We start from the raw sequence: 21,614 nt of genomic DNA, 5'->3' as shown, positions 1-21,614 counted from the left end.
ACTTTCATCTCTTCAAAAGCCTAACCTTTAGTGTCACTTTCTGGCATTTCCCTACTCCTCCAAAAATAAAATTGATTCAAAATGGAAGTAAGACAGTTTTATAACAGCTGCCTCCAAATAGCTTTTTACTGAGCAAAGATTCATATCCAGTACATTCCACTTCACATAAAAATCACTTATGAAGTTTCTTATTGTTTAACCAGACATTGTGTTATTACTTACCCTTTGGAGGCTTATGTTGTCATGTTCATAATTCAACCGATAAAGAAAAAAACGAGAAGTTGTAGAATAGGCTATCCAACTTCCACACGGGGAGATACAGCTGCAAATAATGTTTTCTGGACCCTGGCAATGTTTGGAATCAAGATGAATAACCAGAAAAACTTCACACGATAAGGTTCCTGTGACATGAATCCTCAAGCTATTGCTACTCCGGATATACGCACAAACACCTACACATAATCCTGACACTGATATGCTATGATTATTTCAGAGGTACAGCACCTAAATGGTGTGGCTTGATTTCCAAAACCAAGAACAGAGGTCTACGAATACTAAGAACTGATCTCTGCCCATCATGTACTTTAAAGATAGCTTCATACTAAACTCTAACTTTAGAAACCGGAGAAGAAAGGCATTTGATGCAGTAAAGCTTTGGAGGCCAGGTGGCTTAGAAAACTGATTTTCTGGGTTTTGTTTATGATACCTGCCTCAAAGCTCCCCATGAAATAATAAATAAAAAAATCTGCAAAATAAAGGAGAAGTTTAATGTAACATTTATATAATTAAAAAACACAAAATATCTAAATGTATGTACTGATACACACATCTGTGTCACATAAAAAAGATCTGGAAGGACATATAGTGAATCAATACTGTTATTATATAACAATAATTATTCTGGGAGAGTGGACTAGAATTAAAGAGGTAGTCAAGGCTATAAACTACAAATACTGTTTGAATTCTTTCCAGTAAGAATGTATTCACAAATATTTATGAAATTAAAATAAAGACATTTAGGGGTGCCTAGCTGGCTCAATCGGAAGAGAATGTGACTCTCGATCTCAGGGTTGTGAGGTCAAGCCCCACGATGGGTGTTGAGATTACTAAAAAAAAAAGTAAAAACTTAAAAAAAAAAAAGACATTTAAAAGGAACTTACAAAACATTTTGAATATTGTATTCTCATCACTGTGGAAAGAAATGACATACACATGCACATATGGGTAGAAATCTTTTCTGGAAGGATGTACAAGAAACTATTGGCAGTGATTATCTCTGAAGAGTGGGACTGGGATTTGGGGTAAGAAGGAGGCTTTCTTTTAAAGATTTTATTTATTTATTCATGAGAGACACAGAGAAAGAGAGGCAGAGACACAGGCAGAGACAGAAGCAGTCCCCATGCAGGGAGCCTGATGTGGGACTCGATCCTGGGTCTCCAGGATCACACCCTGGGCTGAAGGCAGGTGCTCAACTGCTGAGCCACCCCCAGGTGTCCCAAGAAGGAGGCTTTTTCATTGTACTCTTGTACCATTTTATTATTTTAATTTTTATTTTTTTTAGAGAGAGCATGTGTGAGGGGGGCGGAGGAAGAGTGAGAATCTTAAGCAGACTCCTCACTCAGCGTGGACCCTGATGTAGGGCCCCATCTCACAACTAAGATCTCTGAGTCAAAATCAACCGATTGAGCTGCCTGTACCATTTTAATTTTTTAAAAATATGCAAATTATTTATATAATAATACCAAAAGAAAGAAAAACAATTTCCTTTATTCATTCATCCAATAAATTCTGAATGCCTAACTTACCTAGTTCTGTTGACATAGTACTTCATTCAAATCATTTAAGAGTTTACAGTTTGTGGTACCAACTAAATAACCCTCAAAATTCAGAATAAGAAAAATGTTCTGGATTTCAGAGCCTGAACACACCATTAAACTTCCTTACCTTTGTCTTGAGGTGCAGCAAATGATCTGCATTTTTAGAAAGTGGAAGGGTATCCCCATTCTTTCCTGGAACAAGAAATTTCCCTGAGGTTTTCCTTCTCAAAGAAAGATCATTTGTACTTTTTTTTTTTTTTTTTTTTTAACTAAAAAGTCACTCCTGAGTAGAATGGAATCGCTAACCACTAGGAAATCAGAAAAATGTCTGACTTAGTAAACCCACAGTTTTCTGGGCTTATAGGAGGCAGAAAGCACTGAGTACTTTCTTAGCTTCTATTTGGGTGCCTTGGATGTGGCCTATGGTAGGTATATCATTAATTCTCTGAAGCTACAACCCACAGCCAGGCATGCAGGTAGGTGGAAGTGGGGTTTGTGTGGCTTTGACTACAACTTCATTTGCTCATTTTGGAATCTAAAGCAAAAACCTCTCACCTACTATAAAACAACAGAGCCCAAACACTTCCAGAACAGGTCATACACAAGGCCACTAAGGCTATCACCCTAGTAAGATCAACGTGACCTTCTTTTTCACTGTAGGACTGTCACTCCCCAACATTAACCCTTATCATATTCAGCAGCTTGTTTTGATCCCAGTCAAGATGGGGCAAACTGATTCTATAACCTTTACCTCCACTATGCCTTACAGTGTACCTTATAGAATCATCAACTTTTAACATAGAATCATTATCCTGCTAATGATTCTAACACTGAAGAACTCTTTTGCTCTGCCCGTAAGCTGCCAAAGACACAGAAAAATCTACTTCCATTTTTCCACAAGCAAAATTTCAACTGCAATTCTAATTTTCTACTTCTCTCTCCAGTTTTCTTATTGGAAAAGTAAACTCTCATTGTACCTGTTGCAACTGTAGATCCCAGTCGCCAAAGTTCCAAGTGATGAGTAAACTGGAAAAGGAGAAGCTGCCTCTTTTTTGAACAGGAAATGAGACGTCGCTGTACCAAAAATTTAAAAGTGATAAATAAGCCAAGGTATTCTATTGCCTCAGTACTAGATACAGTAGCAACACCCTAGCACATTTTTACTGTTGAAATCCATGTACTTGTTAAAAATTTTCTAAGTACTACCATATGCCAGCACTATCCTGGGACTAAGAACCTAACGGTAAATAAAAACATAGCTATTGGCGTCAAGCTTGTAGTCTAAAAGGGCTGACAAATAATTAATCAGGCACTGCACTAAGTGTGTCAAGAATTTTAACAGAGCTAGGGATGCCTGGGTGGCTCAGCGGTTGAACGTTTGCCCTTGGCTCAGGGCATGATCCCAGATTCCCGCGATCGAGTCCCGCATTGGGCTCCTTGCATGAAGCCTGCTTCTCCTCCCTCTGCCTGTGTCTCTACCTCTCTCTCTCATGAATAAATAAACTCTTAAAAAATATACATATATTAAAATATACATATATAATAAAGAATTTTAACAGAGCTGAGCACAGTATGTAATGAAAAGAAGTAGAAAAGATATCTAATCTAGGCTCGTGGGGATAAAGACAGGAGCCCAGATGAGGCTTATTAGTGAAGACTAATCAAGCAAAAAAAGGTAAGGCAGGATGCTCCAGGCAAAGTGATAGGCATGTAAAACAGCTCAAAGTCCAGAGAGCCTCAGAGGGAATAAAGTCTTTCAGCACACTAATCTGAGAAGATGCTGAAGGACCATGGCCAGACCAAGGCAGATTTCATAAGCCATGGTAAGGAATTAGGTTTATTCCTGAAGGCAACAGGGACCACCAACGGCTTTTAAGCATGGAATGATGAGCTATTTGAGAGGATCAATAATAGGCCAGAATTGACACAAATGTAAATAAAAGGAGACCATTTAACAAGGGAGTCCAGATGAGAAAAGACACTGATTCAAACTAGGATAATGGCAATGTAGACAAAGAGAAATGACTAGATTCACAAAACAATGAAGAGGTAGACTCAGTAACATTTGTTGGTTGAGTGGAATGTAGAAGCAAGTAGTAGGGAGAAGAGTTTCTAGCTTGGGAAAGAAAATGTCCTTTTACCTAGGAAGGAACACTGGAAGTCTTGATTTTCCTGCTCTCACCCAGAATAACAAGAGTCCAGTCTTAAAAACAAATAAACTCCCCATAAACCAAAACTATCTGGAAAAGGGAATGATGACCCCAGAAAGTGAAGTAGGAGTGCTATAAATCTCTTGGTTCCTGTAAATGTCTTTGTGAGAGGCTTACCTCAAAAATACAGGGAAAAACAAAGAAGGTAAGTAATGACACAAGTCCTACAGATTTGCCCAGGAAGTGTGAGCTGTACTCAGGCTAATGGGATAGATGGAGAGTGGGGGCTAGGGAGTGATACTTACATGAGGAAAAGTGATTTTTCGGAGAGCAGCATCATAATTCTTAACCTCCACCTTCTCCATGAGAGGACGAATGACTAAGTGTGTGTCTGTGCCTAGGGCAGGAAGAGCAGAGCGGGGGTAGGGAGAAGGCATCAGAATTAGAAAAAGTCCTGCATGGCCTGGGTAAAGCAGCAGCCTGGCAGAGAGTGCAACCTACCTCCAGATATCAATGCTGTCGGGCTGTGGGCCACGGCTCGAACGTCATGTGTATGATGCTGGAATGGCTTTGTCCGCACCCACTGCTTCTCACTGCTGTTGGAAGTCACAGAGACCAGCTGAAAATGGAATACTGTCCCCTCGGCTGTGCCCACCACGAAACTGTCTTCTTGCTGAGAAATTAAATCATTAGGGAGGTACATTTAAGCAAAACAGGGCCCAGTTTGAAAAATATTCCCTGAGGTTTTCTGTCTGCACAGCCTAGGGGAAAACCTACACCCAGAATTGGAAGGTAGGTTATGGGGTCTTTTTCCTCCAGAAAGTGACAATTCCATCAGAAGAGCAAGCTTACACATAGGTGATATGCTCCCTACTGACAAAATTAACAGTATGTACCTCAAGCTGTTATAGTGCTTTCAAATACACAAACTAGTTGCTACTAGAAAAGCAACAAAAGGGACGCCTAGGTGGCTCAGCGGTTTAGTGTTTGCCTTTGGCCCAGGGCATGATCCTGGAGACTTGGGATCGAGTCCCACATCGGGCTCCCTGCATAGAGCCTGCTTCTCTCTCTGCCTGTTGTCTCTGCCTCTCTCTCTGTGTCTCTCATAAATGGATGAATAAAATCTTAAAAAAAAAAAAATATATATATATATATATATATATATATATATATATACACTCAGAAGATTTGTGAACAGGGACTCATATATATGTACATCGATGTCATAGCAGCATTATTCACAAAAGCCAAAAAGATGAAAACCCAAACGTCCATCGAGATGAATAAACATAATGCAATATGCATGTGTATGTATATATGTATGTACGTGTGTGTATATATACATATATGATAAAATACTATTCAGCTTTAAAAAGGGACAAAATTCTAATAGTCTAATATGGATGAACTTCTTTAAAATAAGATTTTATTGATTTATTCATGACAGACACAGTGGGGGGGGGGGCAGAGACACAGGCAGAGGGAGAAGCAGGCTCCATGCAGGGAGCCCAACATGGGACTTGATCCCGGGTCCCCAGGATCACACCCCGGGCCGAAGACGGCACTAAACCGCAGGGCCACCAGGGTGACCCAAGATGAACTTCAAAAACATTATGGTAAGTAATAACTCAGAAAAGGACAAATATTATATGATTCCACTTATATGGGGTACCTAGAACAGCAAATTGATAAGGACAGAGAAAAGAATAAAGATTATTAGGGGCTGGGAGAAATAAGGTATTATTGTATAACCAATAGTTTTTTTTCTTTTTAAGGATTTTATTTATTTATTCATGAGAGAAGCAGAGAGGCAGAGGCATCAGCAGAGGGAGAAGCAGGCTCCACATAGGAGCCTGATGTGGGACTTGATCCTGGAACTCCAGGATCATGTCCTGAGCCGAAGGCAGATGCTCAACCACTGAGCCACCCAGGTGTCCCTAACCAGTAATTTCTGTGTGATGAAAAAGTTCTGAAGATGGAAAGAGGTGATGGTTGCACAACACCACAAATGTACTTAATGCCACTGAAATGTACTTAAAAATGGTTAAAGTGGGGGTGACTGGGTGGCTCAGTTGGTTGAGTGCCCATCTCTTGATTTTCTGCTCAGGTCCTCATCTCAGGGTCGTGGGATCGAGTTCCATGAGGGCTCTGTGCTCAGCTGCGAATCTGCTTCCTCCTTCTCTCTCCCTCTGCCCCTCCCCCTGCTCACACACGCATGCTCTCCCTCTCTCAAAAACCAATTTTTTTTAAGATTTTATTTATTCATGATATATATATATATATATATATATATATATATATATATAGAGAGAGAGAGAGAGAGAGAGAGAGAGAGAGGGAGGCAGAGATACAGGCAGAGGGAGAAGCAGGCTCCATGCAGGGAGCCCGACCTGGGACTCTACCCCGGGTCTCCAGGATCAGGCCCTGGGCTGAAGGCGGAGCTAAACCACTGAGCCACCCGGGATGCCCTCAATCAATCTTCAAACAAAAATGATTAGGGGCACCTGGATGGCTCAGTGCTTGAGTGTCTGCCTTTAGCTCAGGTCGTGATCCCAGGATCCTGGGATAGAGTCCCACACTGGATTCCCCACAGGGAGCCTCCTTCCTCTCTCTCATGAATAATTAAAAAAAAAAAATCTTAAAAAAAAAAAAAAAAGTAAAGTCGGGATGCCTGGGTGGCTCATTTGGTTAAGTCTCTGACTCCTTATCCTCAGCTCAGGTCTTAATCTCAGGGTCATGAATTTAAAAAAAAAAAAAAAGCCCAACACATAACACATATACAAAAACACACAAAAACCCCAGTAAACTACTGGGAAAAATCAGAAAATTGTAGTCAAAAGAGTAAAGTTTAGAAAACCCTGAAATTCCTGGGGCACCTGGAGAGAAGCGGCCTCGTCAGTGTCACACAAAGACCAGGTTCCCTGGTCCTCAGTATAAGGCTCTCTCTTACCAGTATGTTGAGCACTGTGACTTCTGTTAGTTTTATTTATTTTTTTAATATTTATTTATTTTTTCTGTTAGTTTTAAAAGGTCTTAGTGTGTCTGGGGTGCCTCAGTGGCTCATTCAGTTTAGTGTCCGATCTCAGGATCCTTGGATAGAGCCCCATATTGGGCTCTGTACTCAGTGGGGAGTCTTCCTGAGGATTCTCTCTCCCTATGTCCCTCCCCCCAGCTCTCACTCTTTCCTTCTCTAAAATAAATCATCTTTTAAATAAAGCAAGTAAATGGTCTTGGTGTATCTATGATTTTATTTTATTTTTTTTTTAAAGATTTTATTTATTTATTCATGATAGTCACAGAGAGAGAGAGAGAGAGGCAGAGACATAGGCAGAGGGAGAAGCAGGCTCCATGCACCGGGAGCCCGATGTGGGATTCGATCCCGGGTCTCCAGGATCGCGCCCTGGGCCAAAGGCAGGCGCCAAACCGCTGCGCCACCCAGGGATCCCTATGATTTTATTTTATTATTTTTTTAATCTGTAATTAAAAAAAAATCCTTTATAAAAAAATTTCCTTTATATTCTCAAAAATTTTAACCAGCTTTTAAAAATACATATAACTTGGGATCCCTGGGTGGCTCAGCGGTTTGGCGCCTGCCTTTGGCCCCAGGGTGTCATCCTGGAGTCCCGGGATCAAGTCCCACGTCACGCTCCTGGCATGGAGCCTGCTTCTCCTTCCTCCTGTGCCTCTGCTCCCCCCCGCCCCCCTCTCATTAATTAATTAATTAATTAATTAAAAAATAAAAATACATATAACTTTGGGCTGGAGGAAAAAAAGAAGATATGATGGATGTTTGATAAGATAGTGAGAAAAGCCAGGAACCTGGATCAGCAGGTAAACAAACAGAATGAAGATTAGGTCAGCCAGTTAAGAGAAATGAAATGTCTAAACATGTATAAACATGGAACTGCCACCAACTACACATTTACTATTCTAAAAACTATATAGGAGTAACTTGCAAAAAAAACCAAACCAAACCAAAACAAAACAAAAAAGGAGTAACTTGCAAAATTAAGTATCACTTGACCTACCTATCAAGGTGAAACTGTGAATGACTTTGAAATGTATATAAAAAGTACTGGTATCCTTATCTAGTGAGCCCTGAGACTGTCTCAGAGCTATTTTACAACTTTGTAAAAACTGTAATAATGAGAGTAATGCAAAATAATCTTGCCTGGTGGAATGTAGCTATTAATTGCCCTGTGGACACTGAGTCTTGCAAGAATTTTAAGTAAATTCATTTCAGCATTCCTGATGACCTTATGGGACTGTTTGTTAAATTGTCCTTTGAACTGCTTATAATATCTTACTGGTTTCCTCATTAGTTAATGAGTTACAGAAAATCTGTGACATTTCCACTTCATGTTTTTTTTTTTTTTAATATTTTATTTATTTATCATGAGAGACACAGAGAGAGAGGCAGAGACATAGGCAGCGGAAGAAGCAGGCTCCATGCAGGGAGCCCAATGTGGGACTTGATCCCGGAACTCCAGGACCACACCTTGAGCCAAAGGCAGACGCTCAACCGGTAAGCCACCCAGGGGATCCCCCACTTCATGTTCGTATGAATGATTTTTTATCTTTTTTCCCCCTAATCGTTTAATAGCTCTTCACACAGGTAAGGAAACTGGAACTTCAAAAGCCTTTGCTCTGGGCACACCATACCACCTCAACCTTATGCCAGTTCTCTTTGAGGTAACTTGTAGGCACATGATGGTGAGAAGGAAGGAAAGCTTATCTGAAGGTCAGCATATAAGGTAGCCCAGACCAGCCTCTCACTTCCTGTAAGATTACTATTTGAAAACCATTATCCTGGGCAGCCCAGGTGGCTCAGAGTGTGATCCTGGAAACCCCTGATCGAGTCCCACGTCAGGCTCCCTGCATGAAGCCTGCTTCTCCCTCCGCCTATGTCTCTGCTTCTCTCTGTGTGTCTCTCATGAATAAATAAATAAAATATTAAAAAAAAAAAAAGAAAAGAAAACCATTATCCCAAGCAAAAGTGGAGATACTGAGCAACTTAGGAGCTCACAGACTGTTCCCCATCTCCAACTAAACAGTTCATCTACCCAAAAAAAAAAAAAAAAAAAAAAAAAAGGTGGGGCAGTTTGCACAAAATCCCACCTACAGAGAGGGATACAGAAGGCAACACTAACTTACTCCATATCATCTTTCCTGGAGGTAGATCATAGAAGAAATGAAAGAAAAGGGCTCTCTTAGGGCACAGATGGAACAAAGCAAGGGGAAAGCTGACCTGGAAAGGGAGAGGGGAAAGTGTCCTAATTTAATCACAGAGTGACTGTTTCACACAGAAAAACAATCTAAAGACTGACCTCTAAATGAAAGCAAATGTTCCCTATGACTCCCTGCAGGTATCAGTACTCACCTACTTGATAAGGGTGCAAGACATCTAAAACGATCAAAGGACTGAGTATTTGCCACTATTCACTCTTCAGTCAATGAAAATCCATTAAAAAGATAGCTAAAAATAATCAGCTCTTCTGGCAAAAGAGTGTAGTGGAGAAAACCCTTCAAATTAGGATCAATTTCAAGAGATATGAAAATAATGCCAATACCACACTCACTCTGTGCCAGATACTGCACTTAGCACCTTTCATGCACTACCTATTTAATCCTCCCCAAACTCTATGAAGTATTACTAGTACACTGTTTTCACAGAAGAAACTGAGGTTTAGAAAGAAATAGCCTGCCCAAGGAAGGTAGTAGCTATTAAGTGCTGCAGCTGAGATTCAAACCCAAATCTGCCCTAGTGTAGTGTGTGTGATAAGCATTCTGAGGGTTGCAATTTGTACAAATACATTTTTCCCCTTAAAAATAACAAGTACACAATTCACTGACTCTCAGGCATACATTTGCCCACATTTAAACATCTCTGAAACCAAGATATCTTCTAGCTGTCAACCTGCACATGTATGACATCTTCAGGTAAAGAGCAAACATCAAAGTTGCAGAATGGGGGTACCTGGCTGGCTCAGTCAGTAGATGCAACTCTTGATCTCAGGGTTTTGAGTTCAAGCCCCACGTTGGGTGTGGAGCCTACTTAAAAACAATGAAACAACAAAGCCCAAATAAATACAACTTGCAGAATGGTTGTCAAAAACCTGGAAAAAAATCTTGAGACTACAGAGGAGCAACTACTACTAATACTATGGAGGCTGGGAGGCAAGTGTGGGAAATATGGACTCCGAGGACCAAGTTAAAAGGTAAGTTACAGTCCATCCGTGCATGTGAAGATGTTTTAGGAATACCTTACTCACTTATTTCACTAATACTTTCCTTGTTACATATGCACAAAAGTGACAGAACAAAAATTAATGTTTAAGAGTCTCTAATAAGTAAAAGTCTCCCTAATAAGCAAAATGTAAATTTTGGGCCACTGGGGCTGCCCGAAATTTATTTACTTAAGACAGAGTGAGGGCAGCCAGGGTGACTCAGCGATTTAGCACCACCTTCAGCCCGGGGCATGGTCCTGGGGATTGAGTCCCATGTTGGGCTCCCTGCATGGAGCCTGCTTCTCCCTCTGCTTGTGTCTCTGCCTCTCTCTCTGTGCCTTTCATGAATATATAAAATATTTTTTTTTTAAATTACTAAAAATAGGGATGCCTGGGTGGCTCAGCAGTTAAGCATCTGCCTTCAGCCCGGGGTGTGATCCTGGAGACCTGGGATCGAGTCCCACATCAGGTTTCCCGCATGGAGGCTGCTTCTCCCTTTGCCTGTGTCTCTGCCTTTCTCTGTGTGCGTCTCTCATGAATAAATAAATAAAATCTTAAAAAAAATTACTAAAAATAAGTTTCTTTTAAAAAGTTGAAACAGGGATCTCTGGGTGGCGCAGCGGTTTGGCGCCTGCCTTTGGCCCAGGGCGCGATCCTGGAGACCCGGGATAGAATCCCACGTCGGGCTCCCGGTGCATGGAGCCTGCTTCTCCCTCTGCCTGTGTCTCTGCCTCTCTGTCTCTCTCTGTGTGACTATCATGAATAAATAAAAAGTTGAAACAATGTATCAATTTATAATAGTTTGTATTATACAACTATTATAAAAAAAAGCACTGCCATAGTTTAATTGGCAGGGTTTCTTCTTTTCCATGATAACAAAATTACGGCATGTCTCACAATCATATGTATCTAAGATTCAATGCAATGCATTAATTATGGGCACATGGTAGAAAATCAGACAATATAGAATAGTACACAGTACAAATTAAGCCTGCCTCCTGCCTGCCCACTCCAACTTTCCTAAAACTTACCATTAATGTTTTTAATCTTTTCAGATATTATGAATATATATGTAAACAAAACTATAAATACAGATACTATTAAAAATTTTAAGTAATATAAAACCTGCCTCACCTTTTCAAAACTCTTTTATTTTAAATATTTTATTTATTTATTAGAGACACAGAGAGAAAGAGAAGCAGAGACACAAGGCAGAGGGAGAAGCAGGCTCCATTCATTGAGCCTGACGAGGGATTGGATCCCTGGTCTCCAGGATCACACCCTGGGCTGAAGGCAGCGCTAAACCACTGAACCACCCGGGCGGGCTGCCCTCAAAACTCTATTTTAAAAGGAAAATTTCTTGAGGTGCCTAGGTGGCTAAGTTGGTTAAGCGTCTGACTTTGGTTCAGGTTATGATCTTGGGGTCTTGGGATTGGCCCAAGTCGGGCTCCTCACTCAGCAGAGAGTCTGCTTCTTCTTCCTCTCTCTCTCCCCTTCTGTCCCTCCCCAACTCATGCTCTGGTAACTAAATAACATCTTAAAAAAAAAAAAAAAAAAAGACGGGGGACGCCTGGGTGGTTCAGCAGTTGAGCGTCTGCTTTGGCTCAGGGTGTGATCCCAGAGTCCTGGGATCAAGTCTCATATCGGACTCCCTGCATGGAGCCTGCTTCTCCCCCTGCCTGTGTCTCTGCCTCTCTCTGTGTCTCTCATGAATAAATAAATAAAATCTTTAAAAAAAAAAAAAGAAAAGGAAATTTCTCCCACTCATTTCAAGTTATTCTTCTTACAGTTACACATAACATCTAAATGTTTCACAGGGCTTTAATAACCATCAAATTGTTCTCATAGGAAACCTGTTCAGTGGAACAGAAAACTTACAGGCAAGAAAATCAGGCATGAGTGATCTCTACACTAGAAATTGCATGTCCACACTTAAGATAGCAAACAAGTCTCAAACTAAGAAACACAAAGAATAAAGGATCTAGTCAGCAAATCTCAAAGTCACTTCCTATGCTCCAATGCTAAAATACCCAAAGGATTCTTTTTTTTAAAAAAAAGATTGTAAAAAAAAAAAAAAAAAAAAGATTGTAGGGATCCCTGGGTGGCGCAGCGGTTTAGCGCCTGCCTTTGGCCCAGGGCGCAATCCTGGAGACCCGGGATCGAATCCCATATCGGGGTCCCGGTGCATGGAGCCTGCTTCTCCCTCTGCCTAGGTCTCTGCCTCTCTCTCTCTCTCTGTGTGACTATCATAAAAAAAAAAAAAAAAAAAAAAAAAATATTGTATTTACCTATTTATGAGATACAGAAAGAGTGAGAAAGAGAGAGAGGGAGGCAGAGACCTAGGCAGAGGGAGAAGCAGACTCCCCACAAGGAGCCTGATGTGGGTCTCAATCCTGGACCCCAGAATAATGCCCTGAGCCAAAGGCAGACATTCAATTGCTGAACCACCCAGGTGGCCCCCCTCTTTTTTTAAAAATGTTATTTAGTTATCAGAGCATGAGTTGGGGAGGGACAGAGGGAGAGAGAGGAAGAAGCAGACTCTCTGCTGAGTGAGGAGCCTGACTTGGGCCAATCCCAAGACCCCAAGATCAAAACCTGAACCAAAGTCATCTGCTGAGCTACTCAGGTGTACCAAAATACCCAAAGGTTTCTTTTCTAATTTTCTTATTTAATATATTTTATTTATGAAATAGAGAGAGAGAGAGAGAGAGAGAGAGGAGAGAGAGGGGCAGAGACGCAGGCAGAGGGAGAAGCAGGCTCCACGCAGGGAGCTCGACATGGGACTCGATCCTGGGGCTCCAGGATCAGGCCCTGGGCTGAAGGCAGGTGCTAAACTGCTAAGCCACCCGGGCTGCCCCTACCTAAAGGTTTCTAATGAAGAATTCATTTTGCCAGGGATGCCTGGTAATCTTAAAAATCTTAAAAAAAAAATAAAAAAATAAAAAATCATTTTACCAAAAGGGAAGAGGCACACTTGTTCAACACAAGTCTGCTTAAATCGTACTCAAATAGAAGAAATTTAGTATTTTTAAAATCACTATAAAGTTATTTCCTAATTTCCCAACATAGGAAGCAGAAGAGTTATAAAAAGAAGAAAACAGCACTTCCCAAGATTCTTTTAGAATGGGGCGCCTGGGTGGCTGCCTTTGGCTCAGGGCACGATCCTGGGTTCAGGGATGGAGTCCTGCATTGGGCTCCCTGTGGGGAGCCTGCCTCTCTGTTTCTCATGAATAAATAAAGAAAATATATTTTTTTAAGATTTTATTTATTTATTCATGAGAGACACAGAGAGAGAGAGAGAGAGAGAGAGAGAGAGAGAGAGGCAGAGACACAGACAGAGGGAGAAGTAGGCTCCATGCAGGGAGCCCGATTGGGACTCAATCCCGGGTCTCCAGGGTCACACCCCGGGCCAAAGGCGGCGCTAAACCACTGAGCCACCCAGGCTGCCCTCATTTACTAAATAAAGAAAATCTTAAAAATAAAATAGATTCTTCTAGTGTACTTGTGGCCTATCTAAATCAGACTAGATTAACTGGCGGTGGTGAGTGTCTGAAGAAAATCTCTATATTCTCTAACTAGTTGTTAGGAGAGTAAGAGGGTTCAAAGAAACTATGTGTGTTTCAAATGCACTTTCCTAAACTCATCTTCCTCCATAAAATACTGAGTATGAAGGAACATTTTTTATGCCCCATCATTGACCCGGCCTTCTGTATTCATCCCCCAGGTTGTATAAGACTGCTCAAAATAGAGACCATACTCACTTCAGATACAGCAATGGACTGCACATCAGCATTTGCGATGAGGTGGTTCTTCACAAGTGTCCCAGTAGCTGAGTCCCAGAACTGCACCTTCCCAGCAGAGTCCACACTTATGACAGTGCCATCAGACAAGAAGGCCACTCCCCATATGATACACTTCCGCTTAGACACACCCATATATTGCCTATCCACCAGCATTTTCTGAACAGTGCTCCCTGAAAAATAAGAAAAGCCCAAATTTGAATGGTACTTACTTCTTTTGTCTTCAAAACGCACCTGTTAGCTGCCTGAGCACAGATCACAAACAGCCAGTAAATATTAGTTATGGTGGACTCAGTCTCAAAACACAAAAATGGTTACCTGTAGACTTTGGGAGGGAAAGGGGAAGGACGGTTAGAGACAGAAATTTGGGGGGGGGGGGGTGGAGGAGAGGAGGTGAAATGGAAAGGAGGCATTTGAGACTTTACTTAAAACCGCCTAAAAGCAATGTTCATGACACTTGGCTCTTTTCTAAAATACCAAGAAATGGAGAGAGGACAACAAATGACAAAATTTTGGGAATTAAAAAGCAAACATAAAGTAGTAACTGACAGAGCAGAGCCCTGAAATTAAGACCCAAGTCAATGGGGGGGCGGGGGGGGGGAGACAGGAAGCCACTTGATTTATACCATGAAATCCTCAGAAGATTCAGCAACTGTGGTGACCCCAAAAACTCTGGAAACAGAAGTGAAAATGGAACTAAAAAGAGAAATTGGTTCAAAGTTTTAGAAACTTATAGATCCTCCAGATAACTATTCCCTAACTAAAAAGCGAGGCAACTCCCTAAACTTCACTTCAAACAAGAATGGAGAGTCATTCTCTAATATCAGGCACAACTAAGGGTGGGATTACTCTATGGAAAAGAGATAAAGCGAAAATTTATTAACTGAATGTTGAGAACACCCATTTTCTTCCCAGAATACCAATAACCAGACTATCACAGGCAAGAAAATAAAAAACATTTCTGGGAAATATGACCAGCCTAAGAAAAAAGATATAAAAAGCCAATGTCTTTGGAGGTTCCCCAAACTAAGACTCCAGCCAGATCATTCTTCAGTGAAGCTCATGAGCAATAAGCTCCACACATGTGGTCAGGAAAGGAATTACCAGACAAAAGCCTGAGCTTTTGTGAGCAAAGCCTGAATGTAAAAGGCAAAGCCTGAATGTGAAAGGCAGAAGCCAGAGAAACTATCAGAAAAATATACCAGGAAAAAAACAGAGCAAGGGTGAAGAATATTTGACAAATACTATCTCGAATAACCTTAGAAAGAGAAGTCAGTATATAATAAAACAAAAAAATGCTATAAAAAAGAACACTCAGGAAACAAACAAAAAAACCTTTGGAAATGGCAGAAATGAAAAACTCAGTAACAGGATTTAAAGATAAAGACAAGGGGTACCTAGCTGTCTCAGTTGGTGGAGCATGTGATTCTTGATCTTGGGTCTGTGAGCTCGAGTCCCACACTTGGGGGTACCAAATACTTAAAATAAAATCTAAATAAATAAATAAAAATAAACTTCCAGGAAGCAGAAAAAGTCAAAGAGATGAAAAATAAAGAGAGGGGGAAAGAGATAAAAAAAAATTAAAGAGCCAACAACAAAATAGTAAAATTTCAGAAAGAAAATGAAGAGAAACTTATTTACAAAATAATTTTTTTGTTTGTTAACCAAATAATTATAAGAATTTTCCCCATAACTGAGAACACTTGGATGATGTAGTCAGTTAAACATCTTTGACTCTTGGTTTTGGCTCAGGTCTTGGGATTGAGCCCTGCATCAGGAGTCTGCTTGGAACTGACTCTTTCTCCCTCTCCCTCGCCCCTCCCCACTGTGCTCTCTACAGAAGAAAGAAAAAAAAGAAAAAGGAAAAGAAAAGAAAAGAAAAGAAAGAAAAGAAAAAAGAAAGAAAAAGAAAGAAAGAAAGAAAGAAAGAAAGAAAGAAAGAAAGAAATCTTAAGAAAAAAAAAATGTCCCTCAAAACTGAAAAATGGTTTTTGATTAAAATAATCTACCAAGTATCTAATATGACTGATGTTAATGGATCCACACATCAAGAAACCTAATTGTTACATTTCAGAACAGTAAGAATAAAGGAAAGATCCTAAAAGCTCCTTGGAAAAACAGACCAAAAAAACCTATACAAAAGATCTTCTCCCAGCATGGCATCAGAGTCTATAGTAATATTCAAAGCTGGAAGACAATGGAGCCAATTCCCTTCAAAATTCTAAGGAAAAATAATTTCTGAGCTAGCTCATGAACCTTCTAATGATCCACCAAACAAAAGGATAAATCAGGAAGTGAATGGTAACTGGGGATTCCACCTGAGAGAGGAGTAAAGGAGATCCATGGAATGACTGAGAAATCAAGGTTCAAAATCTACAGAGAGGTACAACAGGCCCAAAAATTGGTATACTAGATTGGAGGTCAGAAGGCTCTGGGGGGAGAATCTTTCAAGAAGATAAAGGTGGTAGAAAGAAAATCAAATCTGAACCTAATTTATACAACTGGAAGAATTTGAGGATATATCAGTGAGACAAAACATAACACATATGTGTATGTATACATGTACATAGGTGGAGGTAAACATCAAAAGAATTAGCTAAGAGTTACAGATGGCTGCCTCTGAGGAGTGAGAAGGGAGAGAGGGGCAATCTGCTTCTTTGTAACAAGCCTCAAGGAGTTCTTTGACTATGCATGTGTAACAGATAAGAAAAAATTTAAGCATGGAGGAAAGGAAAAACTAGACAAAGGGCACCTGGGTGGCTCAGTGGTTGAGCATCTGCCTTTGGTTCAGGCTGTGATCTCACGGTCCTGGGATCGAGTCCTACATCAGGCTCCCCATTGGGAGCCTGCTTCTCCCTCTGCCTATGTCTCTTTCTCTGTGTCTCTCATGAATAAATAAACAAAATCTTAAAAAAAAGAAAAGAAAAACGAGACAAACCTGACCTGTTTTACTTCTCATCTTAGATGGGAGTATAGAGGGGCCCACCTAACAAGTCGAAGTCAGTCTCATCACTGAAGGATTCCATAAGCCAATTCTGTAGGCCAAGAATAGAGAAAAGGAGATGGTTCTCTACCTTTCTGATCTCATACCTCACCAATTATGCTACCAAGACCTTATGCTTCTCAAAGAGAGACATCTACTTTTACCAAGGTCCGGTATATATTAAATAGTTATTCTAACTGGTCATTTGTTGTAAATATTATATTGCTCGAGGGTGAACTTTTTTTCTTTTTTTAAATTTTATTTAAGGGTGAACTTTCATATGAATTCTTACTAGATAAAACATATGCATCTCACTGAAGACCCAGGATTCCCCCAAAAGCAGCAGAAGCAATCCAATAAAGGAGTGAAATTTGTGGCAAGCATCTCAGAAGGTTACTGAGAGATTAGGCCCTAAACTCATTGAAAGAACAAAGGCTCAAGCTTTTGGAAACCACCATTGTGAATCTGACAAACAAGACACACATCCCAAATGAACTTAGAAAACAGTCACCTGATTTGACATCAAACACACTAATGTAGTCTATGGAGCCAGCTGCAATGTGGGTGCCAGAGGGATGCCAGCTGAGACTCAGGATGCGACCTTGGGAGTTGTACAACAAAAAAGAAAGGGAGATACACATAATTATACAGTAAAGGGTAACTGAGTTCTCCTTTGATAATTATCTACAGGTCTAGTGTTTTGCAATCTTAACTATCATCTACTACACTCTGGTGAAGAACTGTTTTATAACAGATGAGGAACTCCTCTGTCCTGGAATCCATAATCAAGTATTTAATATTATTTTAATAACGTAGAAATAGTAAGAGTATAAAGAAAAATACAGCGTTTTGAGGGTGATGTTAGTAACCTAACAAAATTTAAATGTGCATATTTGGCTCAGCAATTCCACTGGGAATTAATCAAGGAGAAATACATGTAGGAGTATTCAAAAATATATATACTAGAATATTCATTGCTACCCTGATTATAGTAGTAAAAAAATTTTTTTTAAATATCAACAGGGACACCTGGGTGGCTCAGCAGTTAAGTGTCTGCGTTCAGCCCAGGCGTGATCCTGGAGACCCCAGGATCGAGTCCCACATCAGGCTCCCTGCATGGAGCTTGCTTCTCCCTCTGCTTCTGCCTGTGTCTGCCTCTCTCTCTCTGTCTCTCATGAATGAACGAATAAATAAATAAATAAAATCATAAATAAATAAATATCCATCAATAGGAGGAGTTTGGTTAAATAAATTACAGAACACCATAAAATGGAATGCCATGCAAACAGCCATGATTGACATGGAAGATTAGTTGTAATATACCAAGTGAGAAAATAAGCACAAGCACTCCTGTGTATTTGTCTATATGAATATGCAAAAAGTCTAGAAGATTACTTCTAAAATGTTGTCCACAGAGCGGAATGAGATAATCTTCTCTTTCACATTTGGCTAAACACACAAGTTTTGACTAAGCATTTTATCATTTTTGTAATTAAAAAGGAACACCCAAGGGGCATGTGGGTGGGTCTGTTTGTTGAGTGTCAGACTTTTGATTTTGGCTCAGGTAATAATCTGGGGGTCATGAGATCCAGTCCCATGTCAGGCTCCATGCTTGGTGGGGAGTCCACTTGAGATTCTCTCTCCTTCTTCCTTTCGCTCTACTTGAGCTCTCATAAACAAATAAATAAAACACTAAGCCTAGGTGGCTCAGTTGGTGGAATATGAGACTCCTGATCTTGGGGCTGTAGGTGTAAGCCCTGTGATAGGTGGTGGAGATTACATAAAAATAAAATCTTTACAAATGAATGAATGAATGAATGAATTACTGAGAAAATAAATAAAAGAATATACAAAAGATATTCAAAACAAAAGGAATCTGACTAGCAGATAATTAATATTACTAATGGACACAGAATACATGGGACAGGTACTGTTTTCTAGAAGGGTCAGCAAGCTATGGCCCAAAGGGCCAAATCAGGCCCACCAATTTTTTTTTTTATAAATAAAATTTTACCAAAGCACAGTCATACCCATTTGTTTATTATCTATGGCTACTTACTTTTATTGGACAAGAGAGTTGACAGAAAGCATGGCCTGCAAAAATTACAATATTTCCTACCTGCTATCTTTACAGAAAAGGTCTGCTAACCCCTGCTCTAGATATCAGTGTCAACTGGTCCAAGTGGAACATGGGAAATTGTTTTAAAATTCTAGTTTTAAGACTTTACGCACCGTGTTAAAACTTCAAAAAGAATATAACAAAGTGACTTATACAGAAACACTTGCTTTCCTGCATATTTCTAGTTTTTCTAATTCGAAAGCAATCACAACTATATGCTACAGGATAGACAAAGCCTGAGTGAAGGATGGCTTCAAGCACATACCCTACACTCAGATAAAATTGGCATGCAAAGGGCAGCCAGGGTGGCTCAGTGTTTTAGCACCGCCTTCAGCCCGGGGCGTGATCCTGGAGACCAGGGATCCCGCGTCGGGCTGGAGCCTGCTTCTCCCTCTGCCTGTGTCTCTGCCTCTCTCTCTGTGTGTCTCTCATGAATAAATAAAATCTTAAAAAAAAAATTGGCATGCAGATAAAACATTACCTGGAACCATGGGAAAACAACCTAACCCCAGTGGCACACAAAATTACTTGTAGTTAAGGTTACTCATGGCCCCACCAAAAAATGATCCTTACTTTTCTGTCGATCAAAATTTCTTTCAAACTGAATTTTGTCTGGAGTGATTTGAAATAGCTTCACAGATCCATCTTCACAGCCGACCTATTAGAGAAAAAGTAAATAGAGAAGACAAGCATTTTGTAGAACTAAATATATGCTTTTACAAATACAAATATTTCTTTTGTAAAGCTGTCACTTGCTGTGAGAGAAAAACAGTATGTGAGAGAAGAAAAAGCTTACTGGTATCAAGGAATTGACAGTATATTTTTGGCAGGCTTCATGTCCTAGTCAGAAAACAGGCTAATTAGTGGCCCAATTCCTGTACAGGACATGGAATAGAAGTAGGATTTTACAGCACCTATCTGCTAGAGACCCATGGCCTAAATAAAATACCCATTAACTATACAAGATACTGTATAAATTAGTGCAAATCAAACAAGAATCATAGACTTTTCCAAAAAAATGCAGTATCTGGAAATATCCATTTTAAGGATAACAGTGTGTGTGTGTGTGTGGAGGGTGGCCTGGGGGGTAGGTTGTCTTCTTAGTCCGCACAGAATTTTTGAGAAACACTGTAGTAGAGCATAGTTGCATAAGTTAACTTGTGGAAGAACCTCCTAGAACTTTTAACGAACATTAGTGTGTTGTGAATCTTCAGGAGGATTTCACGTTAACATGCCATATTCTGAAATGATATTTACCATAAAACATAAAGCACAATACAACAAAAAAGTCTCTACATCTTCCAATTCCAAAGTACAGTTTGAGAAATACTGAACCAAACTAACCCTCTCATTTCATAAATGAATAAAAGGTTCAAAGTAGCAGCAGAAAGGATGCAAAAGTACAAGTGGTTTTTATTTTTATTTCTATTTTTATTTATTTTTTAAAGATTTTATTTCTTTATTCATGAGAGACACAGCGAGAAAGAGGCAGAGACACAGGCAGAGAGAGGGACACAGGCAGAGAAAGACGCAGGCTCCATGCAGGGAGCCTGATGTGGGACAAGTGATCCCAGGACAAGTGATTTTTAATCCCCAATATCAACTCCAATCTTTTATTGGGGTTGCTGGAATTAACCTCAGATCGGAGTTGCTACATGTCATAATAAAATTTAACTTTACCCTCCTGTGAACACAGAAGAAGTGAGTGAGCACAAGAGAAATCTTGTTTTAAATTATTAGCAGTTGGGGTGCCTGGCTGGCTCAGTTGGTAGTGTGTGACTCTTGATCTCGGGCTCATGAGTTTGAGCTCCACGTTGGGTATGGAGATTACTTAAAAATAAAGTCTTCAAATTACCAATAGTTGCTTACTAACCAAAAGCTGAGAGCCGTGAGGACTGACAGCCATGCTCCAAATGGGTCCTCCAAAGGCGTCCATGGTGTACTTGATGTTTAATGCCTGCAGATCATACTCGATAATCTCTCCATTGAGTCCAGCACTAAAGAGTCGCTGTCCTTTTGCCCAACACAGAGCTTCCGTAGCCCGAGATTCATGACCTGGAAAAAACTACAGAAATACCATAACTCGTCAACCCACCATGAATTTACCAGCTAGCAGCACTGTGTGGTCACAGAAAACATGGTAAAAATTAAAACACTTCCCTAGAAATAACTGTGTAGGATTTTATTTTACCAGATGTTTATTAATATTTTCATTTTCTAGATTAAAATTTTAGTTATCTATACAGTTGTTTTTTCCCTAGGACTTGTTCAGCAAAACCTTTTCACTAGAAAGTCTATACCTAATTGTATTTGATATATCCAAATAAAAAAAAAAACAGTAAATAAGGGCACCTGGGTGGCTCAGTGGGTGAGCGTCTGCCTTTGGCTCAGATCGGAGTTCCGGGGTCCTGGGATTGAGTCCCGCATCAGGCTCCTCGCAGGGAGCCTGCTTCTCCCTCTACTTATGTCTCTGCCTCTTTCTCTGTGTCTCTCACGAAGAAATAAAATTAAAAACTTA

The 21,614-nt window shown here is 40.2% G+C and overlaps 1 protein-coding gene across 1 annotated transcript in view; it reads right to left on the bottom strand.

Moving 5' to 3' along the window:
- Window positions 1–21,614, bottom strand: part of UTP4 (UTP4 small subunit processome component) — a 36,475-nt gene that overhangs the window by 10,292 nt on the left and 4,569 nt on the right. Inside the window, exons 3-11 of the mRNA XM_077888270.1 lie at window positions 20,970–21,161; window positions 19,670–19,754; window positions 17,489–17,578; window positions 13,956–14,167; window positions 4,469–4,640; window positions 4,273–4,364; window positions 2,795–2,891; window positions 1,945–2,009; window positions 223–345 (exon numbers count right to left, since the gene is read on the bottom strand). Coding sequence (XP_077744396.1) covers window positions 223–345; window positions 1,945–2,009; window positions 2,795–2,891; window positions 4,273–4,364; window positions 4,469–4,640; window positions 13,956–14,167; window positions 17,489–17,578; window positions 19,670–19,754; window positions 20,970–21,161 — 1,128 coding nt within the window. The remainder of the gene's footprint in view (window positions 1–222; window positions 346–1,944; window positions 2,010–2,794; window positions 2,892–4,272; window positions 4,365–4,468; window positions 4,641–13,955; window positions 14,168–17,488; window positions 17,579–19,669; window positions 19,755–20,969; window positions 21,162–21,614) is intronic.

The sequence above is a fragment of the Canis aureus genome, chromosome 3, assembly GCF_053574225.1.
Source record: "Canis aureus isolate CA01 chromosome 3, VMU_Caureus_v.1.0, whole genome shotgun sequence".
Lineage (NCBI taxonomy): Eukaryota > Metazoa > Chordata > Mammalia > Carnivora > Canidae > Canis > Canis aureus.
This window is presented reverse-complemented; position numbering and strand designations above follow the sequence as displayed.